The sequence below is a fragment of the Oncorhynchus masou genome, chromosome 13 (genome assembly GCF_036934945.1).
Source record: "Oncorhynchus masou masou isolate Uvic2021 chromosome 13, UVic_Omas_1.1, whole genome shotgun sequence".
Taxonomy (NCBI): Eukaryota; Metazoa; Chordata; class Actinopteri; order Salmoniformes; family Salmonidae; genus Oncorhynchus; species Oncorhynchus masou.
In genome coordinates this window covers 49,261,252-49,284,335 of record NC_088224.1, presented here as the reverse complement: position 1 = coordinate 49,284,335, position 23,084 = coordinate 49,261,252, and the positions used below count along the sequence as shown (strand labels likewise).

General features: G+C 42.0%; 1 protein-coding gene across 1 annotated transcript in view; it reads left to right on the top strand.

Annotated features, from left to right (window-relative positions):
• The first annotated feature begins 9,308 nt into the window (after nt 1–9,308).
• Nucleotides 9,309–23,084, top strand: part of LOC135551471 (beta-1,3-glucosyltransferase-like) — a 158,722-nt gene continuing 144,946 nt past the window's right edge. The window contains exon 1 of the mRNA XM_064982680.1: nt 9,309–9,417. Coding sequence (XP_064838752.1) covers nt 9,354–9,417 — 64 coding nt within the window. The 5' untranslated portion in view covers nt 9,309–9,353. The remainder of the gene's footprint in view (nt 9,418–23,084) is intronic.

Sequence of the window (23,084 nt, the reverse complement as noted above, 5' to 3'; positions counted from 1 at the left end):
CAACGCACCGACATGAAAACAGAGTCAATGACACCTGAGGAAAGAACCAAGGAGATTGACAGATATAGGGAAGATAATCAAGGAGGTGATGGAGTCCAGGTGAGTGTCATGAGGCACAGGTGCGCAAGAAGATGGTGACAGGTGTGCGGGACAATCAGCAGCCTGATGACCTAGAGGCTGGAGAGGGAGTATACGTGACAGTACCCCCTCCCCAACGCGCGGCTCTAGCCGCAGGACGCCGTCAAAGGTTACGAAACCGGGGATCAGGAGCAGACTAGTCAGCCCTGCTGATGCGCAATAACCTGTCATGCCAGCTGAAGCACGGGAACCTGTTTAGTCAGTTGGGATGCGGGAACCTGACAGATTGGTTGAGGCAGGGGAGCCTGGCGATCCGGCTAAGGCATGAGAACCTGACAAGCCGGTGGAAGCCGGGAAGCCTGGCGATCCGGTGGAGGCATGAAAGCCCGACGAGCCGGGTGAGGCAGGGGAGCATGGTGATCCTGATGAGCCGGCTAAGGCAGGGAAGCCTGGCAATCTGACAGATATAGGGAAGATAATCAAGGAGGTGATGGAGTCCAGGTGAGTGTCATGAGGCGCAGGTGCGCGAGACGATGGTGACAGGTGTGCGGGATAATCAGCAGCCTGATGACCTAGAGGCCGGAGAGGGAGTATACAAATCAAATCAAATTTTATTTGTCACATACACATGGTTAGCAGATGTTAATGCGAGTGTAGCGAAATGCTTGTGCTTCTAGTTCCGACAATGCAGTAATAACCAACAAGTAATCTAACTAACAATTCCTAAACTACTGTCTTATACACAGTGTAAGGGGATAAAGAATATGTACATAAGGATATATGAATGAGTGATGGTACAGAGCAGCATAGGCAAGATACAGTAGATGGTATCGAGTACAGTATATACATATGAGATGAGTATGTAAACAAAGTGGCGTAGTTAAAGTGGCTAGTGATACATGTATTACATAAGGATGCAGTCGATGATATAGAGTACAGTATATACGTATGCATATGAGATGAATAATGTAGGGTAAGTAACATTATATAAGGTAGCATTGTTTAAAGTGGCTAGTGATATATTTACATCATTTCCCATCAATTCCCATTATTAAAGTGGCTGGGTTGAGTCAGTGTCAGTGTGTTGGCAGCAGCCACTCAATGTTAGTGGTGGCTGTTTAACAGTCTGATGGCCTTGAGATAGAAGCTATTTTTCAGTCTCTCGGTCCCAGCTTTGATGCACCTGTACTGACCTCACCTTCTGGATGATAGCGGGGTGAACAGGCAGTGGCTCGGGTGGTTGATGTCCTTGATGATCTTTATGGCCTTCCTGTAACATCGGGTGGTGTAGGTGTCCTGGAGGGCAGGTAGTTTGCCCCCGGTGATGCGTTGTGCAGACCTCAGTACCCTCTGGAGAGCCTTACGGTTGAGGGCGGAGCAGTTGCCATACCAGGCGGTGATACAGCCCGCCAGGATGCTCTCGATTGTGCATCTGTAGAAGTTTGTGAGTGCTTTTGGTGACAAGCCGAATTTCTTCAGCCTCCTGAGGTTGAAGAGGCGCTGCTGCGCCTTCTTCACGATGCTGTCTGTGTGAGTGGACCAATTCAGTTTGTCTGTGATGTGTATGCCGAGGAACTTAAAACTTGCTACTCTCTCCACTACTGTTCCATCGATGTGGATAGGGGGGTGTTCCCTCTGCTGTTTCCTGAAGTCCACAATCATCTCCTTAGTTTTGTTGACGTTGAGTGTGAGGTTATTTTCCTGACACCACACTCCGAGGGCCCTCACCTCCTCCCTGTAGGCCGTCTCGTCGCTGTTGGTAATCAAGCCTACCACTGTTGTGTCGTCCGCAAACTTGATGACTGAGTTGGAGGCGTGCGTGGCCACGCAGTCGTGGGTGAACAGGGAGTACAGGAGAGGGCTCAGAACGCACCCGTGTGGGGCCCCAGTGTTTAGGATCAGCGGGGAGGAGATGTTGTTACCTACCCTCACCACCTGGGGGCGGCCCGTCAGGAAGTCCAGTACCCAGTTGCACAGGGCGGGGTCGAGACCCAAGGTCTCGAGCTTGATGACGAGCTTGGAGGGTACTATGGTGTTGAATGCCGAGCTGTAGTCGATGAACAGCATTCTCACATAGGTATTCCTCTTGTCCAGATGGGTTAGGGCAGTGTACAGTGTGGTTGAGATTGCATCATCTGTGGACCAATTTAAGCGGTAAGCAAATTGGAGTGGGTCTAGGGTGTCAGGTAGGGTGGAGGTGATATGGTCCTTGACTAGTCTCTCAAAGCACTTCATGATGACGGAAGTGAGTGCTACGGGGCGGTAGTCGTTTAGCTCAGTTACCTTAGCTTTCTTGGGAACAGGAACAATGGTGGCCCTCTTGAAGCATGTGGGAACAGCAGACTGGTATAGGGATTGATTGAATATGTCCGTAAACACACCAGCCAGCTGGTCTGCGCATGCTCTGAGGGCACGGCTGGGGATGCCGTCTGGGCCTGCAGCCTTGCGAGGGTTAACACGTTTAAATGTTTTACTCACCTCGGCTGCAGTGAAGGAGAGACCGCATTTTTCCGTTGCAGGTAGTGACAGATATACGTGACAGATTGCACTTTGGTTAATATAATTGATGGTAGAGTTGGATTACCCACTCGCCGTCGGATACTTACAAGGCACACTGACCTACGTCCCCGATAACTCCGTCTCTTCTTCATGCGAATGACGGGGATTTGGGCCTTGTCTGGTGTCTGAAGTTAAATCCTTTGCATCCGACTTGTTAAAGAAAAGATCTTTGTCCAGTACGAGGTGAGTAATCGCTGTGCTGATATCCAGAAGCTATTTTTGGGTGGCAGAAACATTACGTACAAAATACCTTCCCAAGTTCTCTCACGTCACCCCGCTCTCTCCACTGGCTTCCAGTTGAAGCTCGCATCCGCTACAAGACCATGGTGCTTGCCTACGGAGCTGTGAGGGGAACGGCACCGCAGTACCTCCAGGCTCTGATCAGGCCCTACACCCAAACAAGGGCACTGCGTTCATCCACCTCTGGCCTGCTCGCCTCCCTACCACTGAGGAAGTACAGTTCCCGCTCAGCCCAGTCAAAACTGTTCGCTGCTCTGGCCCCCCAATGGTGGAACAAACTCCCTCACGACGCCAGGACAGCGGAGTCAATCACCACCTTCCGGAGACACCTGAAACCCCACCTCTTTAAGGAATACCTAGGATAGGATAAAGTAATCCTTCTCACCCCCCCTTAAATGATTTAGATGCACTATTGTAAAGTGGCTGTTCCACTGGATGTCAGAAGGTGAATTCACCAATTTGTAAGTCGCTCTGGATAAGAGCGTCTGCCAAATGACTTAAATGTAAATGTATAAGTTACAAATAACGCAAAAAACCACACACAATAGCACAAAACAGCAGCCATCAACTCTGGCGCCATCTCATATGAAAATGGAATCTCTCCACACCATGGCAAAATGGCTTCTGCTGAGGCACGGGAACCTGACCAGCCGTCTGAGGCCTGGGAGCCTGATAAACCTGCAGAGGAGTGGGAGCCTGACGAGCCGGCCGAGGCGTGGGAGCCTGACGAGCCTGCCGAAGGCGTAGGAGCCTGCCGAGCCAAACGAGTCTTGTGAACCTGACAAACCAGCTGAGGCATCCTCGGTAGACTCAGCAACGGACGCTTAACGGGGCAACCAGGTCTTGTAAACCTATCGAGCCACCTGATGCGTGGGAGCCGTACAAGCCGCCTGAGGCGTGGAAGCCTGACGAGCCAGCTGAGGCGTGGGAGCCTGCCAAGCCGGCTGAGGCATAGGAGCCTGCCGAGCCAACGTAGGCATCCCTGGTTGCTCCGGTAGCGACACCCGGATCCGACGTCACCTACACTCACAAAAACCTCCCTGATGCTCCCCCTTGGTGAGGCATTATTCTGTAACATGTACGCTGGTAGTCGGGAAGCAAGTTCAGGGAGTGACTTTAAATAATAAATATCACAAGGAACAAAACATGAAACACGAGTAGCGTACAGACATAAAACAACGGAACAGCAACAATAATGCCAAAGGAAAGAACCAAAGGGAGTGGTTGAGGTGATTGAGTCCAGGTGAGTCTGATGAGGCGCTGATGCACGTAACGATGGTGAAAGGTGTGTGTAATTGTAAGCACTCTAATGACCTCGAGAGCCGGAGAGGAAGAATACATGACAGTATTGCAAAATGAGTAGAAATGTATGAAATGTTTCATAAAATTGCAACCTTTTCTCTCCGCCCCATGGCAAAATATGTAGAAATGCAAGAACTGAACTTTAAGAGGGGGGCCACTAAAATGTTTTGCAGCGAAGTGGTGGGCCACCCAACCAAATCTCACTTAGGGACCCCAAAAGGCTAGACCCGGCCCTGTTAGTAATGATCAACAATGAGATGTTTACGACACCATTCTATATACTTCCGGCCTGTCCTTGGACACTGTGCTATCTAACCTCCAAACAAGCTTCAATGCCATACAACACTCCTTCCGTGGCCTCCAACTGCTCTTAAACGCTAGTAAAACCAAATACATGCTTTCAACCGTTCGCTGCCTACACCCGCACGCCTGACTAGTATCACCACCCTGGATGGTTCCGACCTTGAATATGTGGACATATATAAGTACCTAGGTGTCTGGCTAGACTGTAAACTCTCCATCCAGACTCATATCAAACATCTCCAATCGAAAATCAAATCTAGAGTCGGCTTTATATTCCGCAACAAAGCCTCCTTCACTCACACCGCCAAACTTACCCTAGTAAAACTGACTATCCTACCGATCCTCGACTTCGGCGACATCATCTAAAAAATAGCTTCCAACACTCTACTCAGCAAACTGGATGCAGTTTATCACAGTGCCATCCGTTTTGTCACTAAAGCACCTTATACCACCCATCACTGGGACTTGTATGCTCTAGTCGGCTGGCCCTTGCAACATATTCGTCGCCAGACCCACTGGTTCCAGGTCATCTACAAGTCCATGCTAGGTAAAGCTCCGCCTTATCTCAGTTCACTGGTCATGATGGCAACACCCACCCGTAGCACGCGCTCCAGCAGGTGTATCTCACTGATCATCCCTAAAGCCAACACCTCATTTGGCCGCCTTTCGTTCCAGTTCTCTGCTGCCTGTGACTGGAACAAAATGCAAAAATCACTGAAGTTGGAGACTTTTATCTCCCTCACCAACTTCAAACATCTGCTATCTGAGCAGCTAACCGATCGCCGCAGCTGTACATAGTCTTATCGGTAAATAGCCCACCCAATTTTACCTACCTCATCCCATACCGTTTTTATTTATTTACTTTTCTGCTCTTTTGCACACCAATATCTCTACCTGTATATGACCATCTGATCATTTATCACTCCAGTGTTAATCTGCAAAATTGTAATTATTTGCCTACCCCCTCATGCCTTTTGCACACAATGTACAGTGCCTTGCGAAAGTATTGGACCCCTTGAACTTTGCGACCTTTTGCCACATTTCAGGCTTCAAACATAAAGATATAAAACTGTATTTTTTTGTGAAGAATCAACAACAAGTGGGACACAATCATGAAGTGGAATGACATTTATTGGATATTTCAAACTGTTTTAACAAATCAAAAACTGAAAAATTGGGCGTGCAAAATTATTCAGCCCCCTTAAGTTAATACTTTGTAGCGCCACCTTTTGCTGCGATTACAGCTGTAAGTCGCTTGGGGTATGTCTCTATCAGTTTTGCACATCGAGAGACTGAAATTTTTTCCCATTCCTCCTTGCAAAACAGCTCGAGCTCAGTGAGGTTGGATGGAGAGCATTTGTGAACAGCAGTTTTCAGTTCTTTCCACAGATTCTCGATTGGATTCAGGTCTGGACTTTGACTTGGCCATTCTAACACCTGGATATGTTTATTTTTGAACCATTCCATTGTAGATTTTGCTTTATGTTTTGGATCATTGTCTTGTTGGAAGACAAATCTCCGTCCCAGTCTCAGGTCTTTTGCAGACTCCATCAGGTTTTCTTCCAGAATGGTCCTGTATTTGGCTCCATCCACTTCCTATCAATTGTAACCATCTTCCCTGTCCCTGCTGAAGAAAAGCAGGCCCAAACCATGATGCTGCCACCACCATGTTTGACAGTGGGGATGGTGTGTTCACGGTGATGAGCTGTGTTGCTTTTACGCCAAACATAATGTTTTGCATTGTTGCATCTCCAAGACGGCCAGGTCTTGGTAGATTTGCAGTGGTCTGATACTCCTTCCATTTCAATATTATCACTTGCACAGTGCTCCCTGGGATGTTTAAAGCTTGGGAAATATTTTTGTATCCAAATCCGGCTTTAAACTTCTTCACAACAGTATCTCGGACCTGCCTGATGTGTTCCTTGTTCTTCATGATGCTCTCTGCGCTTTTAACGGACCTCTGAGACTATCACAGTGCAGGTACATTTATACGGAGACTTGATTACACACAGGTGGATTGTATTTATCATCATTAGTCATTTAGGTCAACATTGGATCATTCAGAGATCCTCACTGAACTTCTGGAGAGAGTTTGCTGCACTGAAAGTAAAGGGGCTGAATAATTTTGCACGCCCAATTTTTCAGTTTTTGATTTGTTAAAAAAGTTTGAAATATCCAATAAATGTCGTTCCACTTCATGATTGTGTCCCACTTGTTGTTGATTCTTCACAAAAAAATACAGTTTTATATCTTTATGTTTGAAGCCTGAAATGTGGCAAAAGGTCGTAAAGTTCAAGGGGGCCGAATACTTTCCCAAGGCACTGTATATAGACTCTTTTTTCCCCCTACTTTGTTATTGACTTGTTTATTGTTTACTCCATGTGTAACTCTGTGTTGTCTGTTCACACTGCTATGCTTTATCTTGGCCAGGTCGCAGTTGCAAATGAGAACTTGGTCTCAACTAGCCTACCTGGTTAAATAAAGGTGAAAAAAAATAAATAAAAAAAAATAAAAAAAAGATCGGTCCTCACCCTGAAAGTAGTTTTTAGACCAGGAGAAACTGTAATCCATGGTTTGGTTTTCTTTAGTAGGTCAATACAAACTTCAGCTAACTTTGGACAGCAGCAAACCACCCTGCGGTCCCTGGATGGGACACCAGATGCTCCTGGACGTGGTGTTGGAGGGCCAGTAGGTGGCACTCTTTCTTCTGATCTAAAAGAAATATTCCAATGCCCCAGGGCAGTGATTAGGGACATTGCCCTGTGTAGTGTGCTGTCTTTTGGATGGGATGTTAAACGGGTGTTCTGACTCTCTGTGGTCAATTAAAGATTCCATGGCACTTACAGTATCATAAGAGTAGGGGTGTTAACTCTTGTGTCCTGGCTAAATTACCAATCTGGTCCTCATACCGTCATGGTCAGCTAATCATCCCAGCCTCCAGTTGGCTCATTCATCCCTGTAACTATTCCCCAGGTTGTTGCTGTAAATTAAACTATGTTCTCAGTCAATTTACCTGGTAAAATAAGGGTTAAATAAAAAATTTGCCACCTCTATTTAAAAAATATATATAAAGTGGGGGAGGTATGCGGTATCTGTAAAAAAAAGGGCAAATCAACACAATTATTTGGTTTTACGTTAAAAAACAAAACTGGTACCGCATGCCATCATCACTTCCATTGATTTTACATCAGATTTTATGTTATATAGTGTGTACAGATAGGCTAGCACAGTTAGGAGTTTAAGTTAGACATATAAGCATACCTTACCTGGCTAAAGCCATGCTTCACTTGACTTGTCCATACCTTTAACTTGCCCTGCTGAACAGGCAGACAGTTGGAGAGCTGAATGTCCCACGTCAACAAAGACCACTATCTTGGATTTTACATTGGCTGATTGGAGGTCCTCTTTGTACAGTATATGCCATAATTCAAAGCAACTAGAGGGAGACAGAAGACAGAGGAATATTAATGGTTCCTTGTACAGTATAATTAATCGAGCACTTTGCCAGAGGAGAAGGATCAATTTCCCACGATACCTGCTGTGGTGTCATTGATCAGTCGGAGGCAGTTGAGACCGGCATTAAACGTGGAGAAATAAATATATTTCACTGTGTTAATAATTTCAATATGTTTTGTCCCATTACAAACAACACGAAAACAGGTGATTGGTTAAAGCATTCTACAGTACAATCACTTTCAAGGCCTCTAAAGAATATATAGACGAGTTCACAGCATGTAACCTTCATTATCATTGGGACCTGAACAATTAATCTAGATCAGGGCTATTCAATACGGTCCTTGAGGGCCAAAACACATCTGGTTTTCATTTTTGTCTTCTAATCAGTGACTGATTTAGACCTGTGTTTGTGTGTCCAGCAGAGAACCACATTGTAAATGTGTCAATAGCCAAAATTATTACCAGATTTGTGGCTGCTACCCACAAGTATGTTTTTGGATCTAAATGATACAACAGTACTGTAGGGAGGAAAGTAATGCAGATAGTAACTCAAAAACATGTAGACTGCAGCTGAAATCTCCTCAATTTAAAAAAAATACATTCTGTTAATTTTTGGAGGGGTGAGTACTTGGCCTAAACACAACATCCAATAAACAATTAACTAATTACAAAAGTCCTGATAGAGTCTCATTCCAACAGTATTAGGAAATCTCATTACAGCTTACATCTCATGCGTAAAAAGCAGGGAGAAAGAAAACATTATGATAGGGACCATATTTCAGAGTTGGGTTGTGTGAGGCTACACTTTAAATACAATTTCATGACGACTAAGTTTCTCATAAGTATTTTTTGAAGACCTCATCATGCGATTCACACGTGGGATCAGTAAGTTGTTTCTGATAAGAGTGTCTGCTAAATGACTAAAATGTAGGCTAGCTTGTTAATGGGGTCATGTTTGCTGGGAATCTGATTGAAGCCTAAATATTTCAAATGGATTCAATGATTATCCTTTACTGTAGACGTAATGACTGTAGCTACCGAAATGTATTGTATAGTGTTATAATAAAATAGGCCTAATGAAGCAAGTGTGTTTAGCCTACGTTGCAAAGCTATTTGTGCAGGCTGGTTAAATATAGACAAAGATAGGATAACTGCAAAATGCTGTGTGAATTATTTTTTATTTGATAAGTACAATTGTGCCAACCAGGAAAGACACGGGGTGTGTTATTGTAACCGAGTAAGCACGACTTTTAACAGTGCAGCATTTGGCCACAAGAGCGCGCCACATTAGTGGCGGTGAACATGCCAAAATCTCCTTTCTCTTGTCCTAGAAATTGTGCACAAAAAAAGCATTCCATTCCAAACACTGTCAAAGCCACACCGGAGGCTGTCAGCATCTCTCTCTGTCTCGCACGATGATCCCTGAAAAGCCAGATGTCGTACACACCGTTGCTTTGTATTTACTTTTTCTGTCGTTTGGTAAGTATTGGTTGACATACCGTTCTATTTGAAGCTATGCGCATTTTACTCGTGCTTTATGTGGCTGCTTTAAGCAGGGAGTAGAGCAAGCTTAGAATATGCGTTGTTGGGAAGCCGTGTTGCACATTGGAAGAGTTAACTTTAGCTAGCCATGTAGCTAGCCTAGAGATGACTGGACATTGCAAAGATTTGCATCTGGTTAGAAACTCCTAATTGGATTGGCTGCACATTCGTTCACGATCGTTTGTGTTACATTGTGTCTTTGTAAATTGCCTAAACGCATGTTTTTACTAGGATATAACCTAGACTCTGTGGAAGCTAGCGACTGTATTTTGAGTATAGTTTAAACTTCTTGACCAGTGGCATATTCATTACGCCGAATAATGTTGCAAAACGTTTCTTAAACGGAACCAAAGGAAACGGGGAGAGACTGAATGATTTGTCCAATAGAAACTTTCGTTCTGGCTTTGTTTCCGTTTGGTTCTTATACGGTAAACGGTTTCCGAAATGAATATGCCCCAGTGTTTTGCAGGCTGCTGCACGCGCACCTTGTGGATGTGAGAGTTGTAGCCTTCGTTCTCTGAGAAATACTTTTACAATTGTATCCCGTTGTATTCTTTGATAACTTCATCCAATAACTCAACGCGATGCATGCATGTGCGACGAATTGCTGACAGCAGCTCAGAGGCTAACTTTAAAATAGCTCGCTATTGCATTAATTCAAGTAACAGATTAACAATACCTAAAGACTGCAGCCAGGCATAATGCATTATGATGTGGTTATGCATCGTAAGACTTGTCATAAGAATGTATGACCCATAAGGTCTCCCCCGGACAAGGCATTGCAAAATAAATGTAGAAATCTATGTTATTCAATTATTGCACCCACACTGCTGGCGTGTGTCCTGCCTCTCCCATCTCCTCATTGGTTTATAGAAGCAGGTACCCACGTGCCATCTCCTCATTGGTTATACCCATGTGGGTGATTGAAAGACAAACTGTTTTGCCGGTAGTCGTGGTAATACTTTGAAAGTTTAGATTCCAATCACTGTATAAGTTCAAAGATGAAAAGCCTGGAAGGAGGAGAGATGACAAGAAACGATTCGGTTGGCCGTTTTATGTGTGGATTAATTGTCGGAGTAGAGGACCATGTGCATTTCAGGTAAAATAACAACTCAATGTTTATATCCCAGGACGAATTAGCTAGCAACAGCAAGCTAGCTAAATAGGACAAATTAGCTAGCAAGTGCAAGCTAACTAGCTAAATTGCCATACATATTTAATGCTTTTCGACCTGTCCCTAAATTAATGTCATTGTTTCTGATATTTTAACCTGTGTGTCGTGATCACTTTTGGTGTAGGGGGACAAAATCAATTTATGCACAATAGCGCACGCAGACAATAATGGTTCGAATCCAGGCTGTTTCACAACCGGACGTGATTGGGAGTCCCATAGGGCGGTTCACAATTGGCCCAGCGTTGTTAGGGTTTGGCTGGGGTAGGATGCAATTGTACATAAGAATTTGTTCTTAACTGACTTGCCTAGTTAAATAAAGGTTACATTTTAAGTATTAATAATGATCAATTTCAATGATCCTGACTAAATGTTAAATAAGAATATAAAGTATGGAAAATAATGTTTTTCTCTGTTATTCAGCAAACCTGAGTTCAAATTAGAGGTCGACCGATTATGATTTTTCAACGCCGATACCGGTTATTGGAGGAACAAAAAAAAGCCAATACCGATTAATCGGCCAATTATTATTTTTTAAATTTTTTGTATGTATGTGTAATAATGACAATTACAACAATACTGAATGAACACTTTTATTTTAACTTAATATAATGCATGAATAAAATCTATTTAGTCTCAAGTAAATGAAACATGTTCAATTTGGTTTAAATAATGCAAAGACAGTGTTGGAGAAGAAAGTAAAAGTGCAATATGTGCCATGTAAAAAAGCTAACGTTTAAGTTCCTTGCTCAGAACATGAGAACATATGAAAGCTGGTGGTTCCTTTTAACATGAATCTTCAATATTCCCAATTAAGAAGTTTTAGGTTGTAGTTATTATAGGAATTATAGGACTATTTCTCCCTATACCATTTGTATTTCATATACCTTTGACTATTGGATGTTCTTATAGGCACTATAGTATTGCCAGTCTCATCTCAGGATTTGATAGGCGTGAAGTCATAAACAGCTCAATGCTTGAAGCACAGCGGGGAGCTGCTGGCAAACACAGGAAAGTGCTGTTTGAATGAATGCTTACGAGCCTGCTGCTGCCTACCACCGCTCAGTCAGACTGTTCTATCAAATATCAAGTCATAGACTTAATTATAATATAAAAAACACACAGAAATATAAGCCTTAGGTCATTAATATGGTCAAATCCGGAAACTATAATTTCGAAAACAAAAGGTTTATTATTTCAATGAAATACGGAACCTTTCCCTATTTTATCTAACGGGTGGCATTCCTAAGTCTAAATATTGCTGTTTCATTGCACAACCTTCCAATGTTATGTCATAATTATGTAAAATTCTGGCAAATTAATTGCGGTCTTCACACAGTTTGCAACAAGCCAATCTGCTGCATATACCCTGACTCTGCTTTCACAGAACGCAAGAGAAGTGACACAAATTCCCTAGTTAAAATAAATGAATGTTAGCAGGCAATATTAACGAAATATGCAGTTAAAAAATTAAAAAATCCTTGTGTATTGATTTTAAGAAAGGCATTGATGTTTATGGTTAGGCACACATTGGTGCAACGACAGTGCTTTTTTCGCGAATGCGCTTGTTAAATCATCACCCGTTTGACGAGTCGGCTGTGATTCGATGATCAATGAACATGCACCGCATTGATCATATGCAATGCATATAAGTTAGATAACTACACATGGTTGATGATATTTCTAGTTTAACTAGTGATTGTTAAGATTGTTTTTTATAAGAAAAGTTTAATGCTAGCTAGCAACTTACCTTGGCTTCCTGCTGCACTCGTGTAACAATTGGTCAGCCTGCCACTCAGTCTCCTCGTGGAGTGCAATGTAATCGGCCATAATCGGCTTCCAAAAATGCAGATTACTGATTGTTATGAAAACGTGAAATCGGCTCTAATTAAATCGGCCATGCCGATTTAATCGGTCGACCTCTAGCTCAAAGATTATTTGAGTTCTTTAAAATACACTACATGACCAAAAGTATGTGGACACCTGCTCATCCAACATCTCATTTGAAAATCATGGGCATTAATATTGAGTTGGTCCCCCCCTTTGCTGCCATAACAGCTTCCACTCTTCTGGGAAGGCTTTCCACTAGATGTTGGAACATTGTTGCGGGGACTTGCTTCCATTTAGCCACAAGACCATTAGTAAGGTCGGCACTGATGTTGGGTGATTAGGCCTGGCTCGCAGTCGGCATTCCAATTCATCCCAAAGGTGTTCGATGGGGTTGAGGTCAGGGCTCTGTGCAGGCCAGTCAAGTTCTTCCACACCGATCTCGAGAAATGATTTCTGTATGGACCTTGCTTTGTGCCCAGGTGCATTGTCATGCTGAAACAGGAAATGGCCTTCCCCAAACTGCTGCCATGAAGTTGGAAGCACAGAATTGTCAATAATGTCATTGTATACTGTAGCGTTAAGATTTCCCTTCACTAAAATTAAGGGGATTAGCCCGAACCATGAAAAACAGCCCCAGACCATTATTGCTTCTCCACCAAACTTTACAGTTTGGAACTAGGTAGTTGGTGTTGCAACCGAGGACAGATGATTTTTACGTGTTTCAGTACTTGGCGGTCTCATTCTGTGAGGTTGTGTGGCCTACCACTTCGCAGCTGCGCTGCTGTTGCTCCTAGACTTTTCCACTTCACAATAACAGCATTTAGACTGGACCAGGGCAGCTCGAGCAGGGCAGAGATTTGACTAACTGACTTGTTGGAAAGGTGGCATGCTATGACAGTGCAATGTTGAAAGTCACTGAACTCTTCAGTAAGGCCATTCTACTGCCAATGTTTGTCTATAGAGATTGCATGGCTGTCTACTCGATTTTATACATGTCAGCAACGGGTGTAGCTGAAATAGCCAAATTCACTAATTTGAAGAGGTGTCCACATACATTTGTATATCTAGTGTAATTTGAGGGGAGGTTTCCTAGACACAGATTAAGCTTAGTCCTGGACTAAAAAGTGCTTTCAATGGAGATTCTCTATTGAGCTTGCTTTTTAGTCCAGGAATAGGCATAATCTATGTCCGGGAAACCGCCCTTGAGTGTTTGTCAGATGGGCAGTGTTTGCTCTTTTGGGACTTTTCTATTGGTTCCATTGGAACAGGCAGGCTCATTGGAAGAGGCAGGCTCAATCAGGCACAGCTAAAGCTTTTGAAATTATTTAAAGGCCCCCACCAGAGTGAAATGTCGCCCCTATTTCAGCGTAACTTTTGTCCTAGAGTGTAAATTGTCGTTTTTAGGTTCTACCTCTGAAGAATGATGCAGGCTGCTAATACATATTCACGTGGGAACGCTGTGGTGATTTCTATCTCCAAAAAAACTGAAACTTGACAAATGATCCAAAGGATGATTTATAATTTGCTGGTAAAAAAAAGTGGAAGTGCTTAAACACCCCATACTTTCATTTGCTCCATGGCTCAGGCAGCCAAGCGTAGACTACAACGACAAGCTGTTTGGCTCAGCCAAAGATGATCTATTATATTGCTCCGCTCAGTTGCGACATGTGAAGATGGAAGTACTTTGCAGGTGTCTATGATTAATAAATAATGCCATGCTGGTGGGTGGCAACATTCAAATAAAACCCAGCCATGAAAAGAAACATAGTTGCATGTCATATCATAGGGGAAACGCATGGCATTGGCATGAAAAAGATCAGAAGTTACCCCTTCGGATTTCCCACTTCAACATATCATACTTTGACTAAAGCAATGACTTATTGACTTATCCTTGTGTAACATCATGGGTAGGCTAAGATATGGGCATGAAAAAAAGTGAATTTCTGCTCTTGTGGGCATTTAATCATATAGGATTTGAACTCAGGTCTGCTTTTCATTATTCACCATAGTGGTTACAGATTGTTGTTACTAACAGCCTCACAAACATTAATGTAATTGTTGAATGGCATAAGTGAATGGAATAGATGTTACATGAATTCATCTGTAATACCAAAGGTTTATAGACTAGCCTATTGTATGGGCAACCAACTCGCTGGCCTTGTCTTTAGTGTCCATCCTGAGATTGGGAGTTCGATCCCTGGCCGAGTCATACCAAAGACTGTAAAAAATGGGACCCGATACTTCTCTGCTTGGCACTCAGCAGATAGATTGGCCGAGGTAAGGTCCTGCGATAGACTAGCATCCTGTCCAGGGGATATACTTGTACATCAAGCTGCCTCACGCTACAGAAACAGTATATGGTTCTTGCTCCTATGAGCTGTTCAGTCTCCTACCTACTTCTATTGTATGGACAGATCATTGCCTTGCTGTGGTTCAAGCAGATCTGTGGATGCATAGCCTGGCTGACCGGACTCACGTGGTACACTGGTCTGGACAAGAGTCCATTTGTTGGCGCAATATTCACACAGAAATTAGCTTGAGCTTTGATTGGTTCAACAACAAAAAAACCCTGGGGGGGTTGAGAACTCTCCTTGTTTGGATTTGAAAACCCAACAGTTGTATTGGGAAGGGGGCAGCACTCGGTGTGTGTAGTTGTCCATGTGGGTGTTTAATTAAGTGAGAGGGGAACTAATCAACACTTCACTCTATTATTTTGTTAACTGCTGTGTCTCAAGCCACTATCATTCAGTGTCCAATTTATATGAATAGAAAACTCTGAAAGTTCTCAAACATTCAACCAAACAATGCATGTACCGTGGGACTATATTATGGCTGAAGGTTTTAGCCCTGAAACCTTGAGTGCTAAAGACCTGTGTGTGGATGGTGCTCAGAAATCAGCTCTAATCATGTCATTGGTGACTGTATAATGCATGTTTATATACAGTACAATTTGATGCGTATCAGGGTAAGGGTCAACGACAATATCAATTCAGGCAGTAAATTGAAATCCATTTCATGAATTGAGAATGGACAATTATTTTCTGAGAATTTTTCAATTCAGTAATTCAATTACTTCAACCGCTGAATTGATTGATTTGAAAATCACAAGAACTCCAACCCTGATGCACAGAATTAGACTAGAATAGCAATAGAGTAAAATATTTCCCTATGATAGGAGTCAGGGTGAAAGAGGAAGATAGTTTAATCAGAGGAGCAACTGGATATGTTCGACCCTTAATTTCTGGTGATACCGTCAGTGTTTTGCCATAAAAGCTCATTGCTCTTTTCTCCATCCTAGTATAGAGCCAGAGTAGTTCAAGGCTCATCTTCTTGACCAGCAGCATGATTCATTCTATATTTTTACCTTTGCGTGTGTGTGCGTGCGTGCTACCAACCACGAACGACATGACGGTCTCACAAAATCAATACATTTTCATGAAAAAGGGCCTACCTTGTTGGTTTTTCCTAGTCCTCTCACTGGGGGTTAAAGGTGAAAACAGTTCTAATAAGGTGGCATTCTTAAGGTTTGCTGTTGCACTGAGAAAGGAAAGGGCAACCAGCTGAACAAATGTTGTCATCACAACCAGTAAGAGGAAATGGCTTTGAGGCACAGGAGGTCACACATGCATAAAATGTGGTGACACATGAAAAGCTTTCGAACAAAGTTCCCCTCGCTCTCATATACTGACCACATTGCACACACCATTGCAGCTCGCTGGTGCTAGCTAATTTGTTCTGGGATATAAACATTGGGTTGTTATTTTACCTGAAAGGCATAAGGTGCTCTACTCTGATAATTAACCCACAGATAAAACCGTCAACCAAGTTCCTTTCTAGTAATCTCTCCTCCTTCCTTTAGGCTTCTTCTTCTTTGGACTTGATATGGCGGTTGGCAACCAACTGGAGAGTGGACCTCAGTTCATCTTTCAATCACCCACGTGGGTATATGCTCCTAAAAACCAATGAGGAGATGGGAGAGGCAGGACTTGCAGTGCTTCGGGCGTCACAAATAGAACAAAGTTCTATTTGAGTTCCTGGCCTACGCAGACCAGCGCAATGATTGAATAACATGTATGTGTGCATTTTATTTTGCAGCGCGTGCAACACGTCTGGTCTGGTCAGCATGTTAGACCATGTACATTGCTAAAATATCAAAAGGGAATAGTGAGCTATCTGTCTCATTGCAAGTGAATTGGGAAAGTGAAAACAGCATGGCTAGCCTAATTATACTGCGGGGTGTGTAGTGAGGTCCTTTCGGCAGTAGCACTTGTGGCATACAGGCAGTGCACGCCAAGATGTCTTTTCCATATCTTTCTCTAGGGACATCCATGAAAGATGGCAAGTTGCGACAGATGTAGCAGAATGGAGAGTGAACTTGGATGTGTTCCTACAGGAAGCTGCGATTCGAGCCAAATGTTGCATTTTTAATCCGAGCTGATAGGATTGAGAGCCTGGAAGACCAGATGAGAATGTTGCAGACAGTCTTTCTGGTGGAACCCAGATCGTTTGTGTTACTTACTCTGATTAATCCATCATTAAGTGGATTTTAGACCGCTTCCCATTTCTCAACTATTAATCAAGATTGGGATTTTGCTCTCCGAACTTTTGTAGTTTATCTTTGGAATAATTTACATGCAACTGTAACACCCCTTCTCTCTAAGCCAGTGAACAGTCACAAGACAAGGTTTAGGTGAAATTGGCCTCCTCTCTGCTGAGGGAGATCTTATTAAAAACCCATATAAAAACCCTTATTTAAAAAAAATATTTTCGAGATCCTCTTAACAATCATATGAAATGGTCCTCAGATACGATACATTTTGCCATTTCATCATTTTGTTATTTGGCCATTCACGTCAGGTTTATGATAATTTCATAGTGGGTAAAGTGATACTTAAGGATTTTGGCAATGAAGCCCTTTACAGTACCTACTTCCACGAGTCAGATGAACTCATGGATACCATTTTTATGTCCCTGTAACCTGTACGGAGGTAGTTATGTGAACCAATTCTAATTAGCGTTAGTGCAATGACGGAGTCTATGGTATCTGCTAGCAGTTACCATAGACCTCTAGTCTATGCACCAACGCTAGTTAGCAACTTCCTTCAAACTGCACACAGAGACACAAAAATGGTATCCACAAGTTCATCTGACTCTGGGGAAGTAGATAAAGGGCTTCAAAATCCTAAAGTATCCCTTTAAAGTCCTGGTCTGCCCACCCACTATATCTAACTATAAGAGGAGCAAATGCAGTCATCACTATGGACATCATTCAGCTCTACTCTGTCGGCTGTAATGAATTGCTCCCGCACAGTAGGAATAATGTGTGTCAGTTGTACTGGAGCTACTGTGTGATTGAGCTGTACTGTGGTAGGTCTATAGAATTGTATGATAGTGAATTATAGGATCTCTATGGGTAGGTCTGTGTGTGTGTCAGCTGTACTGTAGGACTGTGTGTGTCAGTGTATTTCAGCCATATGGCAGCACTGTGTGCTACATTGTTCCTTTAATCAGCTGTTCTGAAGGCCCCCCTCCAGTAAAAAGATGTTCCTATTCGGCCTGGTAATAAAGAAATGCAGCGGCCATAACTAAAGCCAAACAAGTTTCTCATGTGTGTGTCCGCACGGCAAGCATTTGTACATTCTCTACGCCAAAACAGTACTGAGTTACTGTAGTCACTCACCTTTCTAGTCATCTTGAAACAGCTAGGTCTAGTCTTGAAGTCACTTAGGGGAAATTCAACGGTATTGGAATTACGCTTTGACTCAGGTATTTCACTGTAAAATCTATGCCAAACAAAAATCATTGATTTCAAAGTTTAACAACCCATAAAACTATGCACAAGGACTACTTTGAACAATTTACACATATTTTACAATAACACATTTACTGGATGATCTGTGCAGATGCAATGTTTGGTAACAGAATTATGGTAAAATCTCCCTCTTTTTTTTATGCGACCACGTTTTCAAAAAATCTCTTCCGAAAGAAATCTCTGCAGAAAGAATGAGGTGGTGTCAGCTATAGGGCTGTGACGGTCTTGGAATTGGAGGTTACAGTAATTGGCCAGGCCAATATACACGGTCAATGACATAACTGTTAAAGGTTGGCTTTATTTCTGCAGCTTCTCTATTAATATTACACCGTTATTATCAGTAGCATTTCATTATTTTTTATTACCTTATTACCTCTAAATATTAGTCTCGTATACAAATTAAGAACTGTCAGAAAGGAGAGGATTGTCACATTTTCATATTGACACAACTTAACACAGGCTATCGGCCTCAAAAGGAATGTGCAATTTCGCTATTGCATTACACATCGTTACTGGTTTATTTCCTTTTTCATTTATTTTTCGTATTGTATTTGATGTGTCCATTTTGTTTAAATGTGTGTTACTGTTTTCTCAGGCTTTTAAGACCCTATGTAAAAAATAAAATGTTTGTACACTTGTTTACATGGGTGCTTCTTAATAAAATGTATTTTAAACCAGCCATTACACTTTGTTATTATCATGTCATTTCATTATTATTCAGGTTATTAATAATAAATATTAATTTACAAATTAAGAAATGCCTGGTTGGACAGAATTTGTCACATTTTCGTATTGATACAGCATGACAGAGTCAAAATAAAGATGTATGCCCACCTTGTCCTCGTCTGTTAACATTTCTGTATATACATTTTTTCAATCTGGATCCTATTTTGACGCCAAAACCATTCTCACTAAGTCCGATGTGTTTTCCCCCCACTTTAACCTAAATATTTGCATAACTTCACAAACCCTACTGTTGCTGCCATTTGGCAGTGGCATTGGCATATGTTCTTCAAAGAGAGCATGATGTAATGGGCGGCAGGTACCCTAGTGGTTAGAGTGTTGGACTAGCGTTGGATCGAATCCCCAAGCTGACAAGGTAAAAATCTGCCGTTCTGCCCCTGAACAAGGCAGTTAACCCACTGTTTCTAGGCCGTCATTGAAAATATGAATTTGTTCTTAACTGACTTGCCTAGTTTAATAAAGGTTACATTTTTGGGTGGAGATCAGATCAGATCATGCTAGGAGCGTCCAGACAGGCTACTTTATGAAACTTTCTGAATGGACATATAGGCCTATATTGTTACAAATGACAGGTCACCCATGATTCACCAAACAATATTTTGAAAGAGGAAGCTAAGTATTTTAAGCATATGTTTTCATTTGTCTCCTCCATCTCCACTAACTGAAGTTAATTGTAAGGATTTGTTTCTTATTAATGTAAAATTTAACAGCTGTACAGAGACTCATGTGAAGGCTAAATTACAGAGTTGGAACTTCTTGATGCATTTAAAGCCTGTAAGTCTGGAATAACTCCAGGGCTGGATGGCATACCAGTTGAGGTCTACAAAACCTTTTTTGATGTACTAAGAGGACTGTTATTAGCATGTTTTAACCACTCTCATAAAAATGGTAGGTTATCAGATAGTCAACAAGAAGGTTTGTTTTGAATTACTGAAACAGGAGTCAAGTGATTCAATATAAAGATCCAGTCCATTAAAAAAATTGGAGGCCCCTTACACTTTAGTGTTGATGCAAAAATTCTAGCATAATGCATAGAATTAAAAAGGTATTGCCAGATATTATTCACCCTAATCAGTTTTTTTACATGGACGATACATTGGAGATAATATAATACAAGTACTGGAAACAATGTAGCACTTAAATATAGCTGACTTTGAAAAGGCCTTTGATAAAGTACGACTGGAGTTTATATATATATATATATATAATATAATGCCTGGAATATTTACATTTTGGAGAATATCTTATACAATGAGTTAAAGTTATGTATAGTAACCCTAGGTGTGAAATAGTAAGTATTGGTTCGTTCTCAGAAAGTATTAAACTGTCGAGGAGGAAAACAAGGTTGTCCACTATCGGCATATATATTTATTATGGCCATTGAAATGTTAGATATTAAAATCAGATCCAACAATAATATTAAGGGGCTAGAAATTCAAGGCTTAAAAATAAAGGTGTCATTGTACGCTGATGATTCATTTTCTTATAAATCCACAATATGGATTCCTCCACAGCCTCAGAGGATATAGATACTTGGATTACAACCAAATTATGATAAATGTACATGTTGGATCACTAAAAAATAAAACTTTTACATTACTGTGTAGTTTACCAATAAAATGGTCTGATGGGGAATTGGAAATACTCCGTATTCATATCCCGAAAGAAAGGAATGATCTCACTGCAATATTTTTTAAAATACAAAGTTTACCAAAATAAGATCTTGATACCATGGAAAGGAAAATACCTGTCTGTTTGTGGAAAAATCACCCTGATTAACTCTTTTAGTCATAACACAGTTTACCCATTTGCTTATGGTCTTGCCTACACCTAGCGACTTGTTTTTTAAATTATATGAGCAAAAATATACCTTTTCACTTGGACCGTCAAGTCAAACAAAATTAAACGGGCCTATTTATATAATTAGTATAATTTCAGAGGGCAGAAATGATTAAATATTAAAGCATTAGACCTCTCACTAAAGGCTTCAGTCATACAAAAGTTATACTTAAATCTGAACTGGTTCTCTAGCAGATTAGTAAGAATATCTCACCCCATGTTCAAGAATGGCCTTTTGCCCTTTATTCAGATTAAACTCTCACTTTCGGTTATTTGAAAATGAAATTATGATAAATAAAAAAAGCATACCAGTTTCATGTAAGGACCAAAACATTTTGCAAAATAGTTGAGAAGAGATTTTCGATGTACCAATTCCATGGCACATGGTTTATGAACTGATACACAAAACAACGGCAGATTCGAAACTTTGGATTTTTTTATTTAAATTTTTATTCAAAATTCTTGCAACCCAATATAATGTTATATATATGGGGGATACAACCATCCCAACTCTGCAGATGTTGCTGCAAAGAGACAGAATAATTTGTTTTCATACTGTCCTTATGTAGCTTTTCTACTGACTCTGAAAAACACCAAAAGAAAGATGCCCAGGGTCCCTGCGTGAACGTGCCTTAGGCATGCTGCAAGGAGGCATGAGGACTGCAGATGTGGCCAGGGCAATAAATTGCCATGTCCGTACTGTGAGACGCCTTAAACAGCGCTACAGGGAGACAGGATGGACAGCTGATCATCCTCGCAGTGGCAGACCACTTGTAACAACCTATGCACAGGATCGGTACATCCGAACATCACACCTGTGGGACAGGTACAGGATGACAACAACAACTGCCCGAGTTACACCTGGAGCGCACAATCCCTTCATCAGTGCTCAGACTCCGCAATAGGCTGAGAGAGGCTGGACTGAGGGCTTGTAGGCCTGTTGTAAGGCAGGTCCTCACCAGACATCACTGGCAACAACGTTGCATATGGGCACAAATCCACCGTCGCTGGACCAGACAGGACTGGCAAAAAGTGCTCTTCATTGACAATTCGCAGAATTGTCTCACCAGGGGTGATGGTCGGATTTGTGTTTATCGTTGAAGGAATTAGCATTACACCGAGGCCTGTACTCTGGAGCAGGATCGATTTGAAGGTGGAAAGTCCGTCATGGTCTAGGTCGGTGTGTCACAGCATCATCGGACTGAGCTTGTTGTCATTGCAGGCAATCTCAATGCTGTGCGTTACAGGGAAGACCTCCTCCCTCATGTGGTACCCTTCCTGCAGGCTCATCCTGACATGACCCTCCAGCATGACAATGCCTCCAGTCCTACTGCTTGTTCTGCCAGTGATTTCCTGCAAGACCGGAATGTCAGTGTTCTGCCATGGCCAGCGAAGAGCTTGGATCTCAATCCCATTGAGAACATCACGGACCTGTTGGATCGGAGGGCGAGGGCTAGGGCCATTCCCCCCAGAAATGTCTGGGAACTTGCAGGTGCGTTGGTGAAAGAGTGGGGTAAAATCTCACTGCAAGAACTGGTCCAAATCTGGTGCAGTCCATGAGGAAGAGATGCACTGCAGTACTTAATGCAGCTGGTGGCCACACCAGATACTGACTGTTACTTTGGACTTTGACCCCCCCCCTTTATTCATGGACACATTATTCCATTTCTGCTAGTTACATGTCTGTGGAACTTGTTCAGTTTATGTCTCAGTTGTTGAATCTTGTTACGTTCATACAAATATTTACACATGTTAAGTTTGCTGAAAATAAATGCAGTTGACAGTGAGAGGACATTTATTTTTTAAATGGGGGATTGAAAATTATGCAGACAATTACATTTATGAAAGCCACAATCTATAGGCCTATAGAGAGAATCAGTCAACTCACACAAGTACATCCCCATAAAAGGACCCGTCAATCAAAGCTACCAGCGTATGTCAGACATGACATAACATTTTTACTCTTCTACTTAAAATGTATAAAGAAACCAATGCTTACCTTAGACTTTCCAAAAGTAGGCTATACAATGACAAAACAAGTATGAAGTGGAGAGAGGGCTATGCGATAGTATGAAGAAATGTATCATTAAAATAGAAAGAAATACACGCAACATGTCAATGACAGCTGTGACATCACAGGCCGTTGAGTAGTCTATAAATAAATAAAATATCCTGTATGAAATTATACCATGCCAGCTTGGAGAGTAT